This window comes from Chiloscyllium plagiosum, unplaced genomic scaffold, assembly GCF_037043375.1.
Source record: "Chiloscyllium plagiosum isolate Xiang-an unplaced genomic scaffold, Cpla_swu_hap1 HiC_scaffold_22, whole genome shotgun sequence".
NCBI lineage: Eukaryota > Metazoa > Chordata > Chondrichthyes > Orectolobiformes > Hemiscylliidae > Chiloscyllium > Chiloscyllium plagiosum.
The window spans coordinates 22,889,200-22,910,289 of NW_028270160.1; the positions used below are offsets into that span (position 1 = coordinate 22,889,200).

A 21,090-nucleotide genomic window follows, 5' to 3' on the forward strand; every position below is an offset into this window, starting at 1 on the left:
CTCTGGGTGCTCCGGTTTCCTCCCACAGTCCAAGAATGTGCAGGTTAGGTGAATTGGCCATGCTAAATTGCCCATAGTATTAGGTAAAGGGGTAAGTGTAGGGGAATGGGTGGGTTGCGCTTTGGCGGGTCGGTGTGGACTTGTTGGGCTGAAGGGCCTGTTTCCACACTGTAAGTAATCTAATCTAATCACTCTGCACCACCACTTCATGAAACATCCTTACCTGAATCATCACTTACTTCACTCCTGGAGTTCCAGGGTTGCTCTTCCAGAACCAGCCATGGCCTCCGCTGCAACATTGCCAACTGCAGGGACTGGACTCTGATTGGCCAGTGGTTTGCTGTGTTGAGACTGCTATTCAGTGATGTCTCCTCTTTAATTAATGATCAATAATATCCTTCTGCCTTTGGTGGTGGTGGGAGCCTAATTCCAGAGTAAGGCCCTCTGGTGTCCTGGAAACTGCCTGATTGGCTGATATTCTGGCGGGCGTTCCTCAAAAGAGACAGTGTGGGTCTTTCACTGCTAACAGAAGATTCTGCATAGTGACATAAAAACCTTTACCACAAATCGTGAAGTGTTTGAACAAGCAGCAGTTTTTAAAGGATATGGTAATCTTGTTTATTCCTCACAAAAACTAAATATTGATGGATTTTTTAAAAAGAAAGTATATAACTACAAAGTGTTTTTAAATCACAAGATTATAAGAGAAATCAATGGTGAGAACAAGTATTTACCTGGTGCAACTGTGAATATTGAATTCATATGTTCTACTCCATTAGCAGCTTTTGAAGTAGAGGATTCCCTATATCCTTATCTATTGAGACTACTATTTAACAAATGATCCAAAACTTCAATCATGCCCTATTCCTACCTTCACCCAGTACATCTTGTTAAAAGGTTTATAATCTGTGTAACAAATATTGGTTATGGCCATTGTCACTTCGTTCCTGTTGACCTGCTCCTCATCTTACACTATAAATTAAAAATAAACTAGATGCTGCATATAGGTTGTTTGAATCCATTTTCATTGCAAAATGGTAGAATTTTCTGCATTAGAAAATTCTTCAACTTTCCCATTAGAAGAGTGAAGATGAATTCAAAGACAGCACAAAACACAGGAATTATGATTAAATCAAATCTCAAAGAATAACAAAGCATTGATACATATTCTCCAGCAATTGTTACTTTGTCATTTCATGCACACATTCAGCTTTATTTCTTTTAGTACCCCTGGGGCTATCACACGCAATATCAGAAAGCCTACACAACATTACAAGTGAAGAACTTTTCCAACATACAAGAAAGAAATTGAAAGAAAAATACTTTCAGTTTTTTTTATTATGTTGAAGCTTCAAAACTGTTTTACATCGGTCCAGGTAAACACAAAATTTAAGTGAGCTGTTCTTTAATGATACAAATCTAAATATTTCAGTGTAAAATACTTATTTGTGCAATCACTTGACTGCTCCTGTCAGATGTGTATTTACAGATGTGATACTTTACAATTTTATGAATTACCTAGCAAGACACAAATGGAATGAAACAAATTAGTAAAAAATGGTAATCACAGAACCTTTTTCTGAAATATGAGGCAAAAAAAATGAGGCTTCCATACTCCTTAATACACAATTACTTGAAATGTGTTTCCAATATAGGTTAGAACTAAAATCCCATAGATCAGTGCAATTCAACACAAATGTTACATATAAAGAACAGCTTCTGTATACATAGTAGGGAAAAGTCCGAGATCATTGTCTACTGTAAGTCTACAAGAAGATTTCCTTCAAATATGAAAACTGGAGTCAGACACATTACTGAATCAAGTGTCCCATGCTAGCCTGATGCACTTTTTTTTTAGAAATTACATCAAATTTCAGTTAGAAAAAGCAGATATTCTTTCAAATTTATTGTTTAGCTAAATTGTTATGTGACAAACTCAGCCACCTAAACCCACCCAAGAAACAAAAAAAAGCATGAATTCAAGTTATTCTTCTACCCTGTGTCCTTCACCATTACATATCTATCATTTCAATCAAGTGTTTATCAAAGTTACTTACATAATGACCACTGACAGAACTGCACAATCTGCTTTCCATGCTAAGATGTGTTTTCTTTCCTTTTGTCATATATAGTTGTCCCAGTAAACTAACAACAAAATGGATATACTATGTTTTAAAAAATGTAATTATGTGGGGTTTTCCCCTTAGATGTCTGCAATAAATAACATTTTTATAAATGCTCTCCTATACTGTGATTCAACAAGACAGCAGTGAAGTATTTTCTGCATTCCTTACGAAGACTGAAATGTAAACGCAGAATCCAAGAATATTATAAATTGCAACACTTGTATTTTTTTCAAATAATTAGCATACTATTGATTTCTAATTATTGCTCCAGCACCATTGTAACATGCAAGCAACCATGAATCAAACCGCCAACAGCGGTATTATTCCATATGTCCACTGTAGAATAAAAATAACCGCAGACTTCCGAGATGGTTACAAATGTATCCACATTTACACATTTCTCTCCTCCCCTTCACAGTTACCAAAGTTGCAGTACCACATATATCAAAAACATTCATTCCCGTTAACATATTTACATTAATACTTTGACAATCTTAAAAAGACTGATAGTTATTCATACACAATCAATTGCCTTCAACATGTTCCTAAAAGGGAAAAGAAATCTGTGGTCATTGAGCATTTTAAATTTTATTTTCATGATCGTTTTCAAAAATATGACTAATGATGTGAAAATGTAATAAATCAAAATGACAGCATGGAAGACAAGTCTAACCCCTATTGACTGGTACAGGACCCATCTCTGACTTTATATATGGAGATGACAGGGCCCACGTTTTAATATTCTTATGCTGTTGCCCCTTCAAAGTCTGAGGCTGTTGAGTGGCTTCATAAATAAAGCCATATCAAAAGGAAAAAAAGATTAAAGATAAACAAGTGAGTTTTTATACAATTTATACACAAGTTCCTTGATGTGTTGGAGGGAGTTGTTTTCTGTTTCTAACTGCTGAGGTCTTCTCTTTGCACTCATTTGGTTTTTGTTGAGAAATATCTATAAGTGCACTGGCTATGGCAAGACCTGCAGAAACAAAAATGAAAAATGATTTACTTGGAGCTCCATTAGCCTTTACGACATACTGGTTGTTTTTCTGCACAGTGAAAAGACTATCCACTCCAACTTCGAAAAAGTGTTTTTGGTATGGCAATGCTGTTTGATTTCCATTAAATCAGGTCACTACAAGAGATCATTTTTCAAGATGTCACATAAATCATCTTATGAAATTCATTTATTGTGTTCTCCAGTCCAGTACTGTTCCTAGTTATCAAAGCAATACAATTAAATGAAGAACAATTCATTACTCAAAACTTGAGGTCTAAAGGAATTTCATTAACTATGTTACGATGATTCACAGAAGCACGGGTCAAATAAATTTAAATATACAGCAAGTTGAAGCCTTTATATAAATATAGTGCCTCAAATGTTCATTACAAATGTCCACTTTCTTTCAGGGTTTGAATTTCATATGTATCTGAAAACACTTAATTGAATTTTGAAGTGCTTTGAAGTATTTAAGAATAATTATATTTTAAATAGTTTAAGTCCTGAAGTGAATGGTTGGCTGAGATTGATTATGTGAGGAAATATCAGGTGGGAAAGAGGATATTTCATGAAAATTAGTAGCATGAATACCTTTCTGCATGCAATATTGCTTAACATGTTACTGAAAATTTGTTCTACTTAAAAGAAAAGCAAATTAGATAATTAAACAGACTTCATGTATTACTTTCATCCAACATTTATTGCAGTTTTTCTCATGTGGGGTGAATGCTGGCTTTCATGTATATACATGAAGAAGTAGTAAATGTTGAACTTATACTTTATTTAGATATGCTAATCAATCCCACAGAGCCTTTGTCAACTTGTATGAAGTTGCTCTGATTAACTTAGCTTTTCCCTAATACAAATATACAAATCAATGTGTTCAATACAAATGTTTTTTAATATTCAATAAGTTCATAAAACTTTCAGTAAAACAGGTATAAAATACATGCCATGCTATTTGCTTCAAATTACAATTAGATACACGAAACATAGAAACTAAAAGCAAGAATAGGTTATTCAATCTTCCAGCCTTCTCTGCCACTCAAGGTGATCATGTCTGATCCTCTATCTCAATATCACATTCCTGCTTTCTCCTCACACCCCTTGATGACTTTAATATCTAAAGAGATATCTATCTTTTTCTTGAATATATTCAGTCACTTGGTCTCCACAGCCTTCCATATAGAATTCAATAGGTTCACCTCCCTTTGAGTGAAAACATTTTTCCTAACCTCAGTCTGAAATTGGTTGACCTATACCCCAAGATTATAACTCCTAGTTTTAGACCCATGAACCAAAGAAAACATCCTCCCTGCATCAAGTCTTTCTAGTTTGCTGGACTTTTATAAGTTTTAATCAGATCCTTTTGCTTCTAAACACAGTGAATATAGGCTCAGTTGAACCAATTTCTCCTCGTAGGGTAGTCCTGCCATTTCCATATCAGCCTGGTGAACTTTCATGCACTCCCTCTATGACAAGCATATCTTTTCTTAGGCACTAATACTCCATCTGTGGTCTGACAAAAATCCTGCATAACTGCAGTAAGTCATCTTTACCTCTGAATTCAAATCATTTTGCTATGAATGCCAATATGGCATTCACCTTCCTTATTGTTTGCTGCATTTGCCTATCTATTTTCATTGACTGGTGTACAAACAGACCAGATTCTTTTGTAAATCCATATTTTTTGAATAAATCATCATTAAAGTAATACTCTTCATCTCTTTTTTTAACATTGAAGTGTATAAATTCACATTTAGCCATGCTGTACTGTGTCTACTCTGTGTTTGTTCACGCACTCAACTTGTCTGAATTACTTTGAAATGTTGCCTTTGGTTCCCTTCTCTGGGTCATATATATATATTATGAATAGCTGAGGTCTAAGCACTGATTGTTTTGATACCCCACTAGTCATTGCCTACTGTCCTGTTTCCTCTTTTTCAACCAATTTTCAACCCATACCAGTGTACTATTTCCAATCTAGTATGCTTTAGTTTTGCCCACTAACCTCTTGTGTAGGACTTTATCAAAAGCCTCCTGAAAATCCAAATACACCATATCCACTGTTTCTTCTTTATCTAATCTACTAGCTACATCCTGAAAAAACTCCAGTAGCTTTAAACATTATTTGCCTATCATAAACCCGTGCTTGCTTTGTGTATTCCCCAATAATGCTTTCAAAATATTCTCTTAAGTCTTTTATGACAGACTCTAGCATTTTTCTCCACTACAGACATTTTCTTCCTCCCTTTTTAAATTGAAGGATTATATTTGACACCCTCCAGTCTATAGGAGCTGCTCAAGAGTCTATAGAGTTTCGGAAGATGACCATCCAATGCATCCATTATTTCCAGGGCCACTTCCTTTCGTACTCTGGGATACAGATCAGCAGGCAATAATGATTGGTGATTTGTTAGCCTTTAACCCCATTAATGTCCCTAACACTATTATTTTATTAACACGATTTTCTTGAATTCTTCCCTCTCATCATATCCTGGGTTCCCTAACATTTCTGAGAGGTTATTTGTGATACTTTTTGTGAAGACAGAACCAAGTTCTTCTGTCACTTCTTTGTTCTGCATTATAATTTCCTACCTTCTGACCATTTGTCGTTAGTATCCTTCTTCTCTTCATACATTTATATAAGGCTTTACAGTTAGGTTTTACGCTCTGTCCAGCTTTAGTCTCACACTCTATTTCCTCTCTTGGTCAAAGTTTTTGTCCTCTTTTCCTGAATTATAAAATGTGCCCAATTCTTAGTCTTGCTGCTCCTTCTACCAATTTTATGTCTCCTCATTGGATCTAATACTTTCCCTAATTTCTTTTTCTAACCTTATTTGAGGCACATTTTCTATTTCATTTTTTGTGCCACGTAGGAATTACTAATTGTTGTAATTCATGCATACTTTCTTTAAATATTAACCATTGCCAAATGTTCTGTATATGGAGATACCAATTCTTGACAAAAGAATTGTGTTTTTACCCTTATTTGTTATCCTAACTTTATTTTGCATTATGGTCCATTTGTTTCTCGTCCTTGTTTTTTCTGACTCCCATTTTTACCCCCTTCTATGACTTCCTGATCAGATTCCCATCCCCCTTTCATTCTAGATTAAAATCTCTCTGACAGCATGAGCAACTCTTCACCCACAACATCACCACATATCCCCAGAGGACACTAGCCCTGGTGAAGTCCAGAAGCAACCCGTACTCCTTGTTTCAGTTTCATCCTCTCCAAAGCCAGCCTCAATGTCGCAGGAAACTGAATCCTGCTCTACTACAATGTTTCCCCACCCATGTATCATTTGGTATATCCTGTTATTCCAATTATCATGAGCACGTGGCATCGGTAGTAATCTTAATCGGTAGTCTACATAACATTATTGGGTTACCCCTCAGCCTTTACTTTTCCAGAGAATTTCAGGTCTCTCTTAACATTTGAAGGTAGCCTAGTTTTAATACCTAAAAACCTTCAAATTGTCTGAACTACAGATTATAGACCATCTTTATTCTAACTAGTCTTCACCAATTACAAATCAAACTGAGAACCAAATCTAACTAACCTGTGGCATCTGTATTTACTATTTTTGCAACCCAAGTTTCAAATTAAGCTTCCAGTAAACTATGCTCCAAATAACTCTGATAAATCAAACTTTAGATAATTATTGTATACACACCCTACTTCTGTGAATATGGTATTTACAGTAGGTATTTAGAATTGTATTTTCCTTATGGTGGGCTTGATGAAATAAAAAAAGTGTTGCTATTTCAGGCATCGGTTGATGATATTTTCGTATTCGTTACCATAGAAAAGTACAATTGTTAAAAGTATTAGTATTAGTAGGTATTAGTCTGGTGAGCAAAATATAGAATTTTCTTTTTGAAACATCTCTTCCTCACATGAATGGAATTTAAACACAAGAGGGATAAAGGACATGGCTCCAGATGTGTCTCATAGAAATGGGTTAGAATAATGCACTTCTTTCAGGCATCTTACAATGGTGCCAAGGTTTTTTGTTTCTGCAACATATTATGTGCAGCTTCTGAATCAATTGAAAGAGAATATTGTTGTCCACAGAGTTATAAATTCCAAAACTCATTGTGCTGCAGTAATAAATCGAGATAGGACATTATACTGTAATGGTACTTATAAGAAAGACATGTATTTATATGACCCTGCCTGACCTCATAAGTACTTCTGGCATTTTCTGTTATATTTCAGTTTTCCAGTTTCTGCAGTATTTTATCTTTTGTGTTTATAAGGTGGCTTTTGCATCCTCAGCATGTCATAAAGCATTTCACAGCCAATATAAAGTCTTTTTGATAGTCACTCACTGTCACCATATCAGCAAACATGACAGTCAATTTACACATGTCAAAATCCTGCAAACGGCACATTTAAAACTTTTTTGTTGATGCTAGTTAAAATTTACTTGATTGAAATGACATAACTGTAAATAATGATATTGAGGTCAATTTTCACAATTAATGCAAATTGGTGCACATCCATCCTGTGTTTGTTCTAAAATCCAATAATTTGAACCACATTGAACAGGATTATTGCTTCCAGGGTCTGTATTTTTCTTGATGGTTTGTGGGGTCACTGCTCCTTTCTGAAATCCCAACTGTAATCTTACATTTCTCCAAAAAGCAAATATCTGATACTCAACTACACAGATTCAAATAAAAGGAACAACTAAAGAAAATGAAGGCTGTAATTGGTTAAGCTAAAAGGATAATTGAAAACAGATCTTCAGTCAATTGTGTAAAGCACTTCTGGTAATACAAAGATCAGCGTACAGGAAGTTTGCCTTCATTAGACAGGGAGTTAGGAAGTCTTGTTACAGTTTCATATTGGTTAGGCCACAGATTGAAAACTCTGTAGCTCTGGATCCTTCCCCTGCACCCTGACTATCAAATGGACGTAATCGTACAGGAGATGATGCAGAGGAGATTCACCAAGATGTTATCAGAGATGGAAAGTCTCAGTTATGAGGAGAGACTGGGTTGTTTTGTCCTGAGCAGAGGAGGCTGAGGTGGGGAACTAATTGAGGTAGGTGAAAGTGAGGACTGCAGATGCTGGAGATTAGAGTCGACAGTGTGGTGTTGGAAAAGCACAGCAGGTCAGGCAGCATCCTAGATGCTGGAAAATCGACATTGCGGGCAAAAGCCCTTCATCAGGAATTGAGGTATACCAAATTATGAGAGGCGCAGATAAGGTAGGTCATTAGAATCCTTTCCCCATTGTAGATGCTTTCAAGGCTGGGGGCACAAGTTCAAAGTGAGAATTAAGTGGTTTAGAAGGGAACGAGGAAACTTCTCCCCCCATAGAGGTTGGTGAAGATGTAGAACATGTTACATGAGATACATGATGGAGGCAGGTACTCTCACAACATTTAAGAAGCATCTAGACAAGCATTTAAAATGCCAGGGCATAGTACTGTATGGACCAAGTGTAGTTTGTTGGTCGGCATAGACATGGTGGGCCAAAGGGCCTGCCTCTATGTTGTGTGACTCTATCACTATATGATATCACGGAACCTTCAAGTCAGGTCCTAGCTTATGGGAAGACATTCAAAGAGAGGATGCAAATAACTCATGAGAATTGAATGATGTTAATAATAAAAAAAGTACTGTTAATATATTCCTTTATTAGAGTGTAATTAAGGGAAGGAAGCCAGACCACATGATCTGCTGTTTTCTTCCCTTTCGGGCTTTTTTTCCCCATTAGGTTTAATGTCCTCCAAAACTCACACCTGCCCTGGTCCTAAGTATCCATCCCTTCTGCTCTCTCAGCCTAACTCCCACTAACTGTTCACTTTCCAACATACCTTACTGGCTCACATGTTAGTTTATATTGTAATGCGCTATTCTTCTCCCCTTCAAATCTCTTTCATCACCCCTCCTCAAGCAACAAACTTGAACATTTTGTTGTTACAAACTACTATCTGATCTCCCATCCCTGTTTCCTCCTCAAAGCCCTTAAACGTGTTGTTGCGGTGCCCATCTTTACCAGAACTTCATGCCTGAAACTTTCCAATCAGGTTTCTATCTCCTAATAGTTCTCAAACAGATCTTACCAAAATTACAAATACATCTGATTCATCGTGTCCAAGATAAAGCAAACTATCCCTCTAGTTCTCAATTTACGTAATCTTTGACATGGTTCTACCTTTACTGCTTTTCTCTGGTAGGTCAGCAGACAGGGGCGGCACAGTGGTTAGCACTGCTGCCTCACAGCGACAGGGACCCGGGTTCGATTCCCAGCTCAGGCAACTGTCTGTGTGGAGTTTGCACGTTCTCCCCTTGTCTGCGTGGGTTTCCTCCGGGTGCTCTGGTTTCCTCCCACAGCCCAAAGATGTGCAGGTCAGGTGAATTGGCCATGCTAAATTGTCCTTAGTGTTAGGTGGACTAGTCATGGGTAAATGTAGGGGAATGGGTGGGTTGCTGTAGGGAGGGTCAGTGTGGACTTGTTGGGCCGAAGGGCCTGTTTCCACATTGTAGGGAATCTAATCTAATAGTGCTTGGCTAGGTAACACAATTCTCCACCATTGTTCAGCTTTGTGGCACTATACAGTCCACCATCATCTATGTTATTATTGCCAGAGAATCCCTTGCAAGGCTTCTTTTCCTGCTCCCAAACTGTTATTTCTGATGTTCCACAAGGACTTATCCTGTGGTCCTTTGACTCATAACATACATCTGTACCTCTAGTACAGATGTATGGAAAACACATGGTCAGTTTCCACAAGACTGCAGACAGCAGCTGACTCTAGTCACCACTCCTCCTCTCTTGATCTCTTCATTGTCTCTCAATTATCATACTGCTTCTTCAAAATCTGGTCTTGAATGAGCAGTAATTTTCTCCAGCTCCACATTGGAAAGACTGAAACCAATTTGTCAGTTCTTGCCACAACCTCAGCTCCCTAGTCACTGAGGCTAAACCTTATTGTTCATAATCTTGGTGTCATGTTTGACCCTGGATGAGTTTCCAACCATGTACTTGTCATCATTAAGTTCACTTTTTTTCCATCATTGTAACATTTTCTGACCTTTCCTCAACCTCAGACCATCACCTGTTAAAACCCCAATCCATTATTTCTTATCTCTTATCATGACGAGTCCAACAATCTGGCCAATCTCTGACATTCAAACTTCAATAACTATCTGCTATTAAAAAAACTCTGCTGCCTGTGTCCTGACTCATCCCATCACAGAATCCCTACAGTATGGAAACAGGACATTCAACCCATCGGGTGCACATCGATCCTCTAAAGAGCATCCCACCCAGACCAACATCACCCTCCCATCCTATCCCTGTAACCCGGCAATTCCAATGGCTAACCCACCTAGCCTGCATATTCATCAACATTCTATGGACAATTTAGCATGGCCAATCCACCTAAGCTGCACATCTTTGGGCTATGGGAAGAAACCAGAGGAAACCCACACAGACATGGGGAGAATATGTAAACTCCAGACAGACAGCTGTCCCAGAGTGGAATTGAACCCGGGTGCCTGGCACAGTGAGGCAGCAGAGCTAATCACTGAGTGAATGTGTCACCCTGTTCACTCACCACACTATACTCACTGATCTATACTGGTTTCTATTTAAACAATTTCTCGATTTCAAAATACTCATCATTTTTTTTCAAATCATTATTTTGCTCCACTACTTCCTATTTCCATACTTATCTTTCACAGTATCTGACTTCCTCTAAATTCTTATTTCCATGGTTTCGATTAGTCCATTATTGGTAACTGTGCCATTAGCTGTCAAAGCATAAGCTGGCTGTGGAATTTCCTCCCTAAAGCTCTCTCGTTCTCCCAACTCCTTTACATCACTCCTTAAAACTTGCTCTTAATCTGCTGTTAAGTGCTCTGGGATGCTATGTTAGAGATGCTAAATAAATGCAGGCTGTTCCCTTATCCTCCCTCTATGGGAGGTTAACAGGAAATAACTGACTGAGCAGTAACTATTTATCATTGCTACATTGCAAAGTAAAGTGATGGAAGGTGTCACCAACAGTGCCAGGCGGAACACTGCTTCTGACCTCATGGCCTTAGTTCAAAACAAGTGAGGTGAGAATGACAGCCCTTATCATTTGATCAAGTGTCATGTCAAGGAGCTTTAACAAATCTATATCATTCAAATCTCAATCTCAAGACCTACATAATACCTAGACTTGGATTGACTAGTTGCAGTTGTCATTAGCACTACACAAGTGACAGATGATGTTCACCTGATATTCAATTGCCCCAACATCCTGGGGGAGTTACCATTGACCAGAAACTGAAATATACTAGCCGTACAAATATATTGGCTACAAGAACAGTTTAGACGCTAGGAATCCTGCAGTGAGTCATTCATCTCCTGACTCTCCCCAGCCTATCTAACATCAACAAGGCACAAATCAGGGAGCATGATGGAAAACTTCCCACTTGCCTGGATGACTGCAGCTCCAACAACACTCAAGGCACTTGATACCAATTCAGGATACAGTAGTTGCTTGATTGGCACCATGTCCACAAATTCACACCCTCCACCAGCAAAACTCAGTAGCAGCAGTGTAGATGCACAGTAGAATTTCACCAGGATTTCTTAGACTACACAGACCAACCTCAATACACGATCATCTAAAAGGTCCCTTGCAAGGTATTTACCATCCTAACAGTTGTAACTGGGTCAAAATCCTGAAACTCCTTTTCTAACAAAATTGTGCATCTACCCACACCAAATGGAGTGCCAAGGTTCAAGAAAGCTGCTCCCTACCATCTCCTTATGAGCACATAGGAATGGGCAATAAATACTGGCCACATCCCACAAAAGAACAAAAAAAATCAAACTCTTATTTACTTGAGAAAGTTTGGTTACAAGTCAATATTATCATTCTGAATGTGTTAAAATGTCTCACAGTTTAAAGCTTTTAATAATGGTTTGTAGCTCAGGTTGAGGTTTAGGATGTAGGTTTGCTCGCTGAGCTGTAGGTTTGATATCCAGACGTTTCATTACCTGGCTAGGTAACATCATCAGTGGCGACCTCCAAGTGAAGCGAAGCTGTTGTCTCCTGCTTTCTATTTATATCTTTCTCCTGGATGGGGTTCCTGGTGATGTCATTTCCTGTTCGTTTTCTGAGGGGTTGATAGATGGCATCCAGATCTATGTGCTTGTTTATGGCGTTGTGGTTGGAGTGCCAGGCCTCTAGGAATTCTCTGGCATGTCTTTGCTTAGCCTGTCTCAGGATAGATGTGTTGTCCCAGTCGAAATCGTGGTTTTTTCATCCGTGTGTAGGGCTATGAAGGAGAGGGGGTCGTGTCTTTTTGTGGCTAGCTGGTGTTCATGTATCCTGGTGGTTAACTTACAAATAGGAAGAAAGTTAGCCACCAGGATACATGAACACCAGCTAGCCACAAAAAGACACGACCCCCTCTCCTTCATAGCCCTACACACGGATGAAAAAAACCACCATTTCGACTGGGACAACACATCTATCCTGGGACAGACTAAGCAAAGACATGCCAGAGAATTCCTAGAGGCCTGGCACTCCAACCACAACGCCATAAACAAGCACATAGATCTGGATGTCATCTATCAACCCCTCAGAAAACGAACAGGAAATGACATCACCACAAACCCCAGGAACCCCATCCAGGAGAAAGATATAAATAGAAAGCAGGAAACAACAGCTTCGCTTCACTTGGAGGTCGCCACTGATGATGTTACCAAGCCAGGTAATGAAACGTCTGGATATCAATCCTACATCTCAGCGAGCAAACCTACACCCTAAAGCTTTTAATAATGTTTTCCTTTGTCAGATGATCAGATTCACTATTAAGTACAATCAATAGTAACTGTAAAACTCTGAAAGGGAAACTTTTTTTTTAATCTGTACAGTGTGGCAACAGGCCCTTTGGCTGAACAAGTCCACATCGACCCTCCAAAGACCCACTCCCATACTACTTGACATGTAGCCTGACTAATGCACCTAACCTGCACATCCCTGAACACTAAAGGCAATTTAACATGGCCAATCACCTAACCTGCACATCTTTGGAGTATGGGAGGAAACCAGAGCACCCGGAGGAAACCTACGCAGGCACAGAAAGAATGTGTAAACTTCACGCAGTCACCCAAGGCTGGAATCAAACCCGGGTCCCTGGAGCTGTGAGGCGGCAGTGCTAACCACTGAGCTACCATGCTGCCCACAGTACTTAGTACTTAGGGAATTTGAATATCTGTAGTTTTTACATACAAAGAGTACAATATGGTGTGCTGACATGTTTGGCAAATAATATACCTAAATAGGTTAAGTAGTGCAAATGGACTCCTATACATATGCAAGAATAAGGCACATGCAAGATGTCAAATTATATAACTTGTATCAATTTCAGCAGCCAGTCCTTAAGAAAGATAAACTGAAGTCAATCCCAAAGAGTTCCACTGCGGTACAGTACCATTTACTTTTATTAGTTATACATATTAGTTATAAAATTAACAATTTACTTCTGACAGAGTTGCCTATATATTTTATGGCAATAGTACATCTTTGCAAAAAATGAATTTTGATTTTAGCCTGAAAATTTCCAAGTTAATTTTACTTGTTTTTCTGCAACCAAAATTCCAAATTAAACTCATAAGATTTTAATACAATCAAAGCTAAAGCAAAAGTGGTTTTGATGATAGATTATAGCCGGAAACACTGGTCTGCACTTCTGCTCCTGAGGCATGAGTTAGTGTTAGGAAATGTCCCAGCGAGCATCAACCCCTTCTGGCGAAACTGGCTGTCAGATAAAATGTTTGCTCTGGGCAGAGTGAGAGTGGGGGTAGCAGGCATGGCAGTGGAACTGGGAGGTGGTCAAGGTTTCAACATGCTGTGGTAGGCTATTTAAAAGGCCCCCACTGCTTCTCAGACTTGTTTCCATGAATTTTATGCTTGCTGGTCTTCAACTATCACACTCCATCAGCCTTTCAGCCACTCCCAATCTCAATCGGTCCCATATTAATCCACACTCCCAACTGAGCACCTGGCTCATTACAGACCCTGTGTCCCCCTAATGATAACCAACATTCCCAAACTTCATGTCCCATGCAAGTTAGTGCCAACTCATGACCTCCACCATTACCATGGAGAGGTACCTCAAGAGCCATTCTGAAATGAAAATGAAGAAAAGGTCTAATTATATAATTTATCCTCTACTCTAGTTAAAAAAACACTGACATTTATGAAAGCCTGTTTGAAGCTTAAGCCCACATCAAAGAAAAATAATAATTTATTAACCATTTTGGGCTTCAGAGTATGAACCTGAGGCCCTTCTACTGAGACAATTACAAATGTGGAAAGCAGCCAAATATTGATAACGACATAATGCCATCTCTGTGGAAATGATAACAAACAACTACTTTAATTGGCATAACATTTTTCCAACTCCAGTTGACACAGGCGGCTAGTTAAATAAAAAAAAATGGCATCATCAAGTTAAAGGGAATCAGTGACATTCCTGGTCACCTTTTGAAACTGCATGTGATCAGTGAATTTAAAGAACAGGCATAGTACATGTGTTAATTTTAATTCTGTGTAAAATATCAAGTGATTATACAGCAGAAGACTTTCAGAGATTTTTTTAAAAAATTGTTTATTTTAAAACGCTAAGTAATCCAAAAATGATCACTAGATTCATTCACATATTCATACACACACAAACATTCAATAGAGATTAGATTACTTACAGTGTGGAAACAGGCCCTTTGGCCCAACAAGTCCACACCGACCCGCCGAAGAGCAACCCACCCAGACCCATTCCCCTACGTTTACCCCTTCACCTAACACTGCAGGCAATTTAGCATGGCCAATTCACCTAACCTGCACATTTTTGGACTGTGGGAGGAAACCAGAGCATCAGGAGGAAACCCACGCAGACACGGGGAGAATGTGCAAACTCCACAGTCAGTTGCCTGAGGTGGGAATTGAACCTGGGTCTCTGGCACTGTGAGGTAGCAGTGCTAACCACTGTGCCACCACGCCCGTAAGAGGTTTTAGGACTGCTCAGAAGTCTTCTTTAGGAGAACAGTGGTCAAAGAATTTAAACACATGGGGCGGAAGAGGTTTGCAAGAATCCTATTAAAAGAATGAGGTTAGTTTCCCATTGTTTCTTCAGAAAATGAATAAGTTAGATGTGATTGATGTCTGGGTTCTCGGTCACCTTTTCTGCAGGCCAGACGAAGCATTTATGCAAGGGGTCCGATATTTCTCCAAGTGTTCCTGCCTTTTCATTGTCTTTCTTATCTGCAGGCAGCATTTTTGTTTAAACTCAAAAAGGCAACATAGCCATCTCACCGTGTGAATCCTCACAATTGCAGTTTCTTTACCAAAAATGGTCTTAACTTGATGAGCCACATGCAACCATATAGATCAGAAGCAGGAGTACGTTCCTTGAGCCTGTTTTACTGTTCAATGTGATCTGATTAATTATCAATCCCCCCCCAACCAACAGCGTCCTTCCCCTTAGCTTTCAAGAAACAATCCAAAATTATGTTCAAAAGATTCAAATATCCTGCTTTTCTACCTTGCAGCAAGAGTACTCCAGAGGCACATGCAATCTTCTATGAGAAAAGAATCTCTTCTCATCTCTATCTTAAACAGGTTACCCTTTATTTTAAAACAGTGACTCCTAGTTCTACATTCTTCTACAAAAGGAAACTGGATCTAATATGTTTCAATCAAATGAGTGCTCACTCTCGAAACTCCAGCTGACACAAGCCTATCCTGTCTGACCTTTCCCCATAAAGCAAGCCAGGCATTCCAAATATTAATTCAGTAAACTTTCACAACCTGCTTTCAATGCATTTATATTCTTCCTTAAATAAAGTGTCAAATACTGTACATAGTATTCCAGATGTGGGCTCATCAATGCTGTACATAACTAAACCATAACTTCCTTAGTTTTGTTTTCAGTTCCCCTTTCAATAAACACTAACATTCTATTAGCTACCCTAATTACTTATTACACCTGCTTAATAACCTTTTGCCTCTGCATCTCAGAACTCTGTAATCTCTCATAATTTAGATAATAATCTTTTTATTCCTCCTGCCAAACGGACAATTTCACATTTTCACACAATGTACTCCATTCACCAGATCATTGCCCACTCATGAAACCTATTTATGTATCATTGCAGCCTCTTTATTGTTTAATATGTTAAATTTCAATCCACAAGAGATTAATCATTCAATCTAATCTGGCAAATTTGACATAGAGATGGCCATCAACATTTGTTGAATGACCACGACATATGAAAGGATTGTTATTGGCCAATTCAATTCCCTTTCTAAACAAGGTCATGGGCTGGAAACAGTTAAGATTGCAAGCAGAAAATGCTCTTTTCAGGAATTCAGGGAAGGAATCCATCAAGAAGCAGTCAATCTAATGTATGTGCTACTGTGCATCGGTTAACCAATAGCTTTCTGAAAATGCATATAAATATATCTGACAGCTTTCCACTGAAGGTTTTTAACTAATAAATCTTTGCCTTGGTGATGTTAAGGGTAATCTGTTTTTACTTCATCCTTCAGCCTGAGAGAGATCGTCCCAAGAGATGGGTACATTGAATCTTTCCAAGTAATGTGCAAACTATACACTACAGGACAATGAAAAACAAAGAGAACATTACAATACAATAAATTGTGTTCAATTCTTCCAAGAGTATGCAATGAAAAATGCAGCTGTGAACCAAGCTTTAGCAGCTGACATTATTTTGGAATGTTTTGGCTTTTACTATAACAAATGTTAATTTATTAATTTGTTGAACAGTAATTTATTCAATTGAAATTTGTTTTTAATTACCATCAATTTTTCGATTTGCTTTTTTGAAGGAGGATTGGAGGAAAGTTAAATCCTGACTACATAATAAGTACTTTTCTACCTGATTTACATTTTGCGAATAAAGTGTGCTGAGTTCAAAATTTCTAGTAGGAGCGATGAGCCTGTGAAGGATTTACTTTGACACAACCTTAGATATAAGTTTGAATTATCAGTCCATTTAACTCAATTGCTTCACAACGGGGTTTTCCAAACACAAGTGACACTAATGCATGTGAGAGTTCATCTGGCTTTGATGCATAATTCAGCAGATGATATAACCTTGAGTTGGTAAATCAATGAAGTGCTGAGTGAATTTTGTATTGTTGCCATAATCTTTTGGGTAAGACCTGATACTGAAATCTCATGGATAACTCTTAATTTAAGATATGTAAATGATCCAATGGCACTACTCAATGCTCAACAGATTTCTTTTCTTGTTCTGGGCAACAATCCTTAATTCATGATTGCTGAATGGTTATTCAATATTTGTTGTTTGTGGTGCCATATTTGTCCACTTAACTTTAAGTACACTTCAAAAAATAATACATTGATTGTGATATTCTTGGGCCATTTTGGACGTAAGTTCTACATAAAGTACAAATGTTCTCTTTATTCTTTCCTTATGTGAACAGAAAGGTTTCTGTTTAATATTAAACTAAGTGACCACCTATACCATATCAGTTCACTGCACACATTGCAGGCCCTGTCCACATTTTCTTTAATATTGGAACAATTATTCATCCCAGGAGAGCAAATTGCCAGAATTACTCTTCAGAGATTAAGGCAACCCTTTAATGATACCTTTTGTTGTAATGAAAATCAGTCAGATTTTACAAGGAATGAGAAAATTATCCCCGTTATGTTATAGTATCATGTTTTGTCTTTTACTTTAACAAATGTGAACTTTATTATTAATAATCCTTTAAAACTGTTGACTTTAACAATTTAATCTCAAAAAACTTCAATGTTTTCAATTTTGATGAATTTACATTATACAAAGTATCTTCTAGGCTAGTTTTGGCATAAGCCTGTATTACACAGATAGTGAAGTTGCCTTCTGTATAAAATTAAATTATTCTAATGTGCTTTTGAAGTTAATGAGGTGCTACTAATTCCCCCCTAATTTTTGGCATAATTTAGTTTTGCGAAAACCATTAAACCATGGGCAACAAGTTGCTTTTGGGAGGAATACGAATGCGTGATAGTGTATCCCTGGCCATGATAACCATCAATACGTTATTCATATTTTATTAATGACATGCAGAGAGTGTAATGGAGAAGGACAGTGTACATAACTCAGAATGTTTGGCTCAGGACATGGTTACATTTTAACAGGAAGTAGAACTGATGTTTGTTTTTGGATAGAAATAAAGTGGAATGAGATTGTGATTTAATATTCTTGTGAATCTACGAATTTCTGGCTACTTGTAAAAAAAAGTCTTGTACAGAAAAGCTTAAAATCAGTGGTTGTTACTATGTACATTAAGCTGCAAAAGAAGCAAATCTGATGTGAGAAAAACCTTTTCACACACCATGTAATTAGCATCTGGGACTTAATGCCTGGAACTGTGGTGGAGGCAGGTTCAATTCAGGCATTCAAGAGAGCATTAGATGATTATTAATACAATGGGGCAAGGAAAGAGAATGGCACTAAGTCATAATGCTTGTCCAGAGAGCTGGTAGTGGGAGCGAATTTTATAGGTGTGATACCAATCAAGTAGGCCGCATTTTCCTGGGGTGTTTCAAGCTTCTTGAGTGTTGTTGGAACTGTGCTCATCCAGGTAAGCAGGGAGGATAACATCGTACTCCTGATTTGTGCCCTGTAGATGGTGGAAAGTCTTTGGGGACTCAGTAGGTGAGTTATTTACTGCAGTACTGAGCCTTTAAGAGGGTTTTGTTCTCCACTGTTTTTCTTACTGAGAGGTGTTTCAAGTGGTACTGGAATATCTGCTTCAGAAGCAGCAGGTAAACAACTTTGAGCACTGTGTGTTTTCTTAAAACTAGACAAAAGAAGCATGAGTGGGTGAATTCAGGCTGGCACAGCCCTCCTGTTTAATTTTGTTTTCAGTAGAAGTTGGGGTTTTTGGCTTTGAAGCGGCTAGATATAACTGCAGTTAAAAGTTTGAATTCTTTCTCTGTTGCTAGATTGCTTGTTTCATTGTTTCTTTCTCCTGGACTGGAGAGAGCATGTGAGAAAACCTGCTTTGCTGATTTTGCCTTTGCCAAGGGTCTGCTTATGGGCTGCTGTTATATTGGAACAGTTGATGATTAGTAGTTAAGGAATATATTATTTTGTTAAGTATTTTTACTGAGTTAAAGTTATGCCAATTCTTTTTTTTTTGCTTTATTCTTACACAACAGTTAAAATACAAGTGTGTTTTGCTTAAAGCCTGTAGTTTGACCAAGCGAATCACATCTGGAACACAATGGCTTACACTTGCCTTTAAATAAGTTAAAAGTTAGAGTCTCGGCTATCTCCTTGATATGTTTTGAGGGGGGTTGGTCTGATCCATATCAGCAGGATTTCTAGCGTCTGACTTGAGGTGATGTGTAAGTATATAAGGCTGGTCAAGTTCAGTTTTTGGTTAATGGTAGCTCCCAGGACATTGTTAGTAGGACATTCAATGTCATTATCATCACTGAATGTCAAGGTGCAATGGTTAGAGTTTCTCTTGTTGGAGATGAACATGGTTTGGTACTTATGTAGCATGAATATTTCTTGCCACTTATCAGCCCAGGCCTAGCTATTGTCCTGGTCTTGCTGCATTTGGACATGGATTGATACAGCCTCTAGGGAGTTGCATATAGTGATGAACATTTGTACAATCAGCAGCAACATCCCCATTTTTGACCTTATGATGAAGGGAAGGTTATTGATGAAACTGTTGAAGATTTTTGAGTCTAGGAACACTGCAAAGATATCCTGGATATCTTGAGATGACTGATCTCCAACAATGACAACCTTTTTTTTATGTGAAGTATGATTCAAAACAATGGAGAATTTCCCTCTAATTTCCATTTACTCTAGTTTTACTAGGGCTCCTCATTGCCACACACATTCAAATGCAGTCTTTAACATTAGGGCTGTTTCTGATTTAAAGCCAGTAAGCAACTGGTGTTCATACTTGACCAATGAAATGTCCAAATTCACATGGTTTAAAATGATCAGAAATGCCTGTTAAAACTAATCATCAATATTGTTACAGAGCATTGTAGAGCTCTAGAAGTCAAGATAGCATCCCCTGAGGAGGATCAAAGGGAATTCCTAACAGCTATGGCATACTGTAGTTTGATCCCAATAAAAGTGATGGAAATCTCAAGATTTTGTAATGCAATGAGAATGCCTGAATGGCCACTCCCTTTTCATTGTATGTGTTCTTTTTCAAAAACATAAAACATTCTCAAGGAGTTAAATACAGAATGTTTGGAATCACTGCTTTTACGACCTCTTTGAAATCAAAACCAAGGACAGCATAACCTTGTCAAAGGAGCAGCAACAACACACTAACAAATATAATACTCAAATGTGCATAATAAGTCTATGTTCTTCTCAGAAGTTGAGCTTAATTTTTTCGGTGGAAAGGATAGCCAGACAACTTGGAGCTAAGTTCCAAACATGAGTCAAAGTGGACTCTAAACATTATGTTTCTCTGTCCAAGACCGGCTAGGGTTCTTTGCACTTTTTGTTTTTGTTTCATCTTGTGGCTCTCTTGTTTTATTGTCCCTATTTGGACTGACATGAAAATGGAAATTTGACTGGTTACTGAATCTGCTTTGATGCAGCTGTGTCTGACATGATATTTTAGGCTAGCCTATTGCTGATTGGTTCTGGATTAGTGGTGCTGGAAGAGCACAGCAGTTCAGGCAGCATCCAAGGAGCTTTGAAATCGACGTTTCGGGCAAAAGCCCTTCATCAGGAAAAAGCCTTTTTCCTGATGAAGGGCTTTTGCTCGAAATGTCGATTTCGAAGCTCCTTGGATGCTGCCTGAACTGCTGTGCTCTTCCAGCACCACTAATCCAGAATCTGGTTTCCAGCATCTGCAGTCATTGTTTTTACCTTATTGCTGATTGGTGTATCACAGACTTTAATATAAAATTACATAA

At 38.1% G+C, this 21,090-nt stretch overlaps 1 protein-coding gene across 1 annotated transcript in view; it reads right to left on the reverse strand.

Annotated features, from left to right (window-relative positions):
* Window positions 1-1,320: 1,320 nt before the first annotated feature.
* Window positions 1,321-21,090, reverse strand: part of atrnl1b (attractin like 1b) — a 947,890-nt gene continuing 928,120 nt past the window's right edge. The window contains exon 29 of the mRNA XM_043712811.2: window positions 1,321-3,102. Within this exon, the coding sequence (XP_043568746.1) occupies window positions 2,978-3,102 (125 nt within the window). The 3' untranslated portion in view covers window positions 1,321-2,977. The remainder of the gene's footprint in view (window positions 3,103-21,090) is intronic.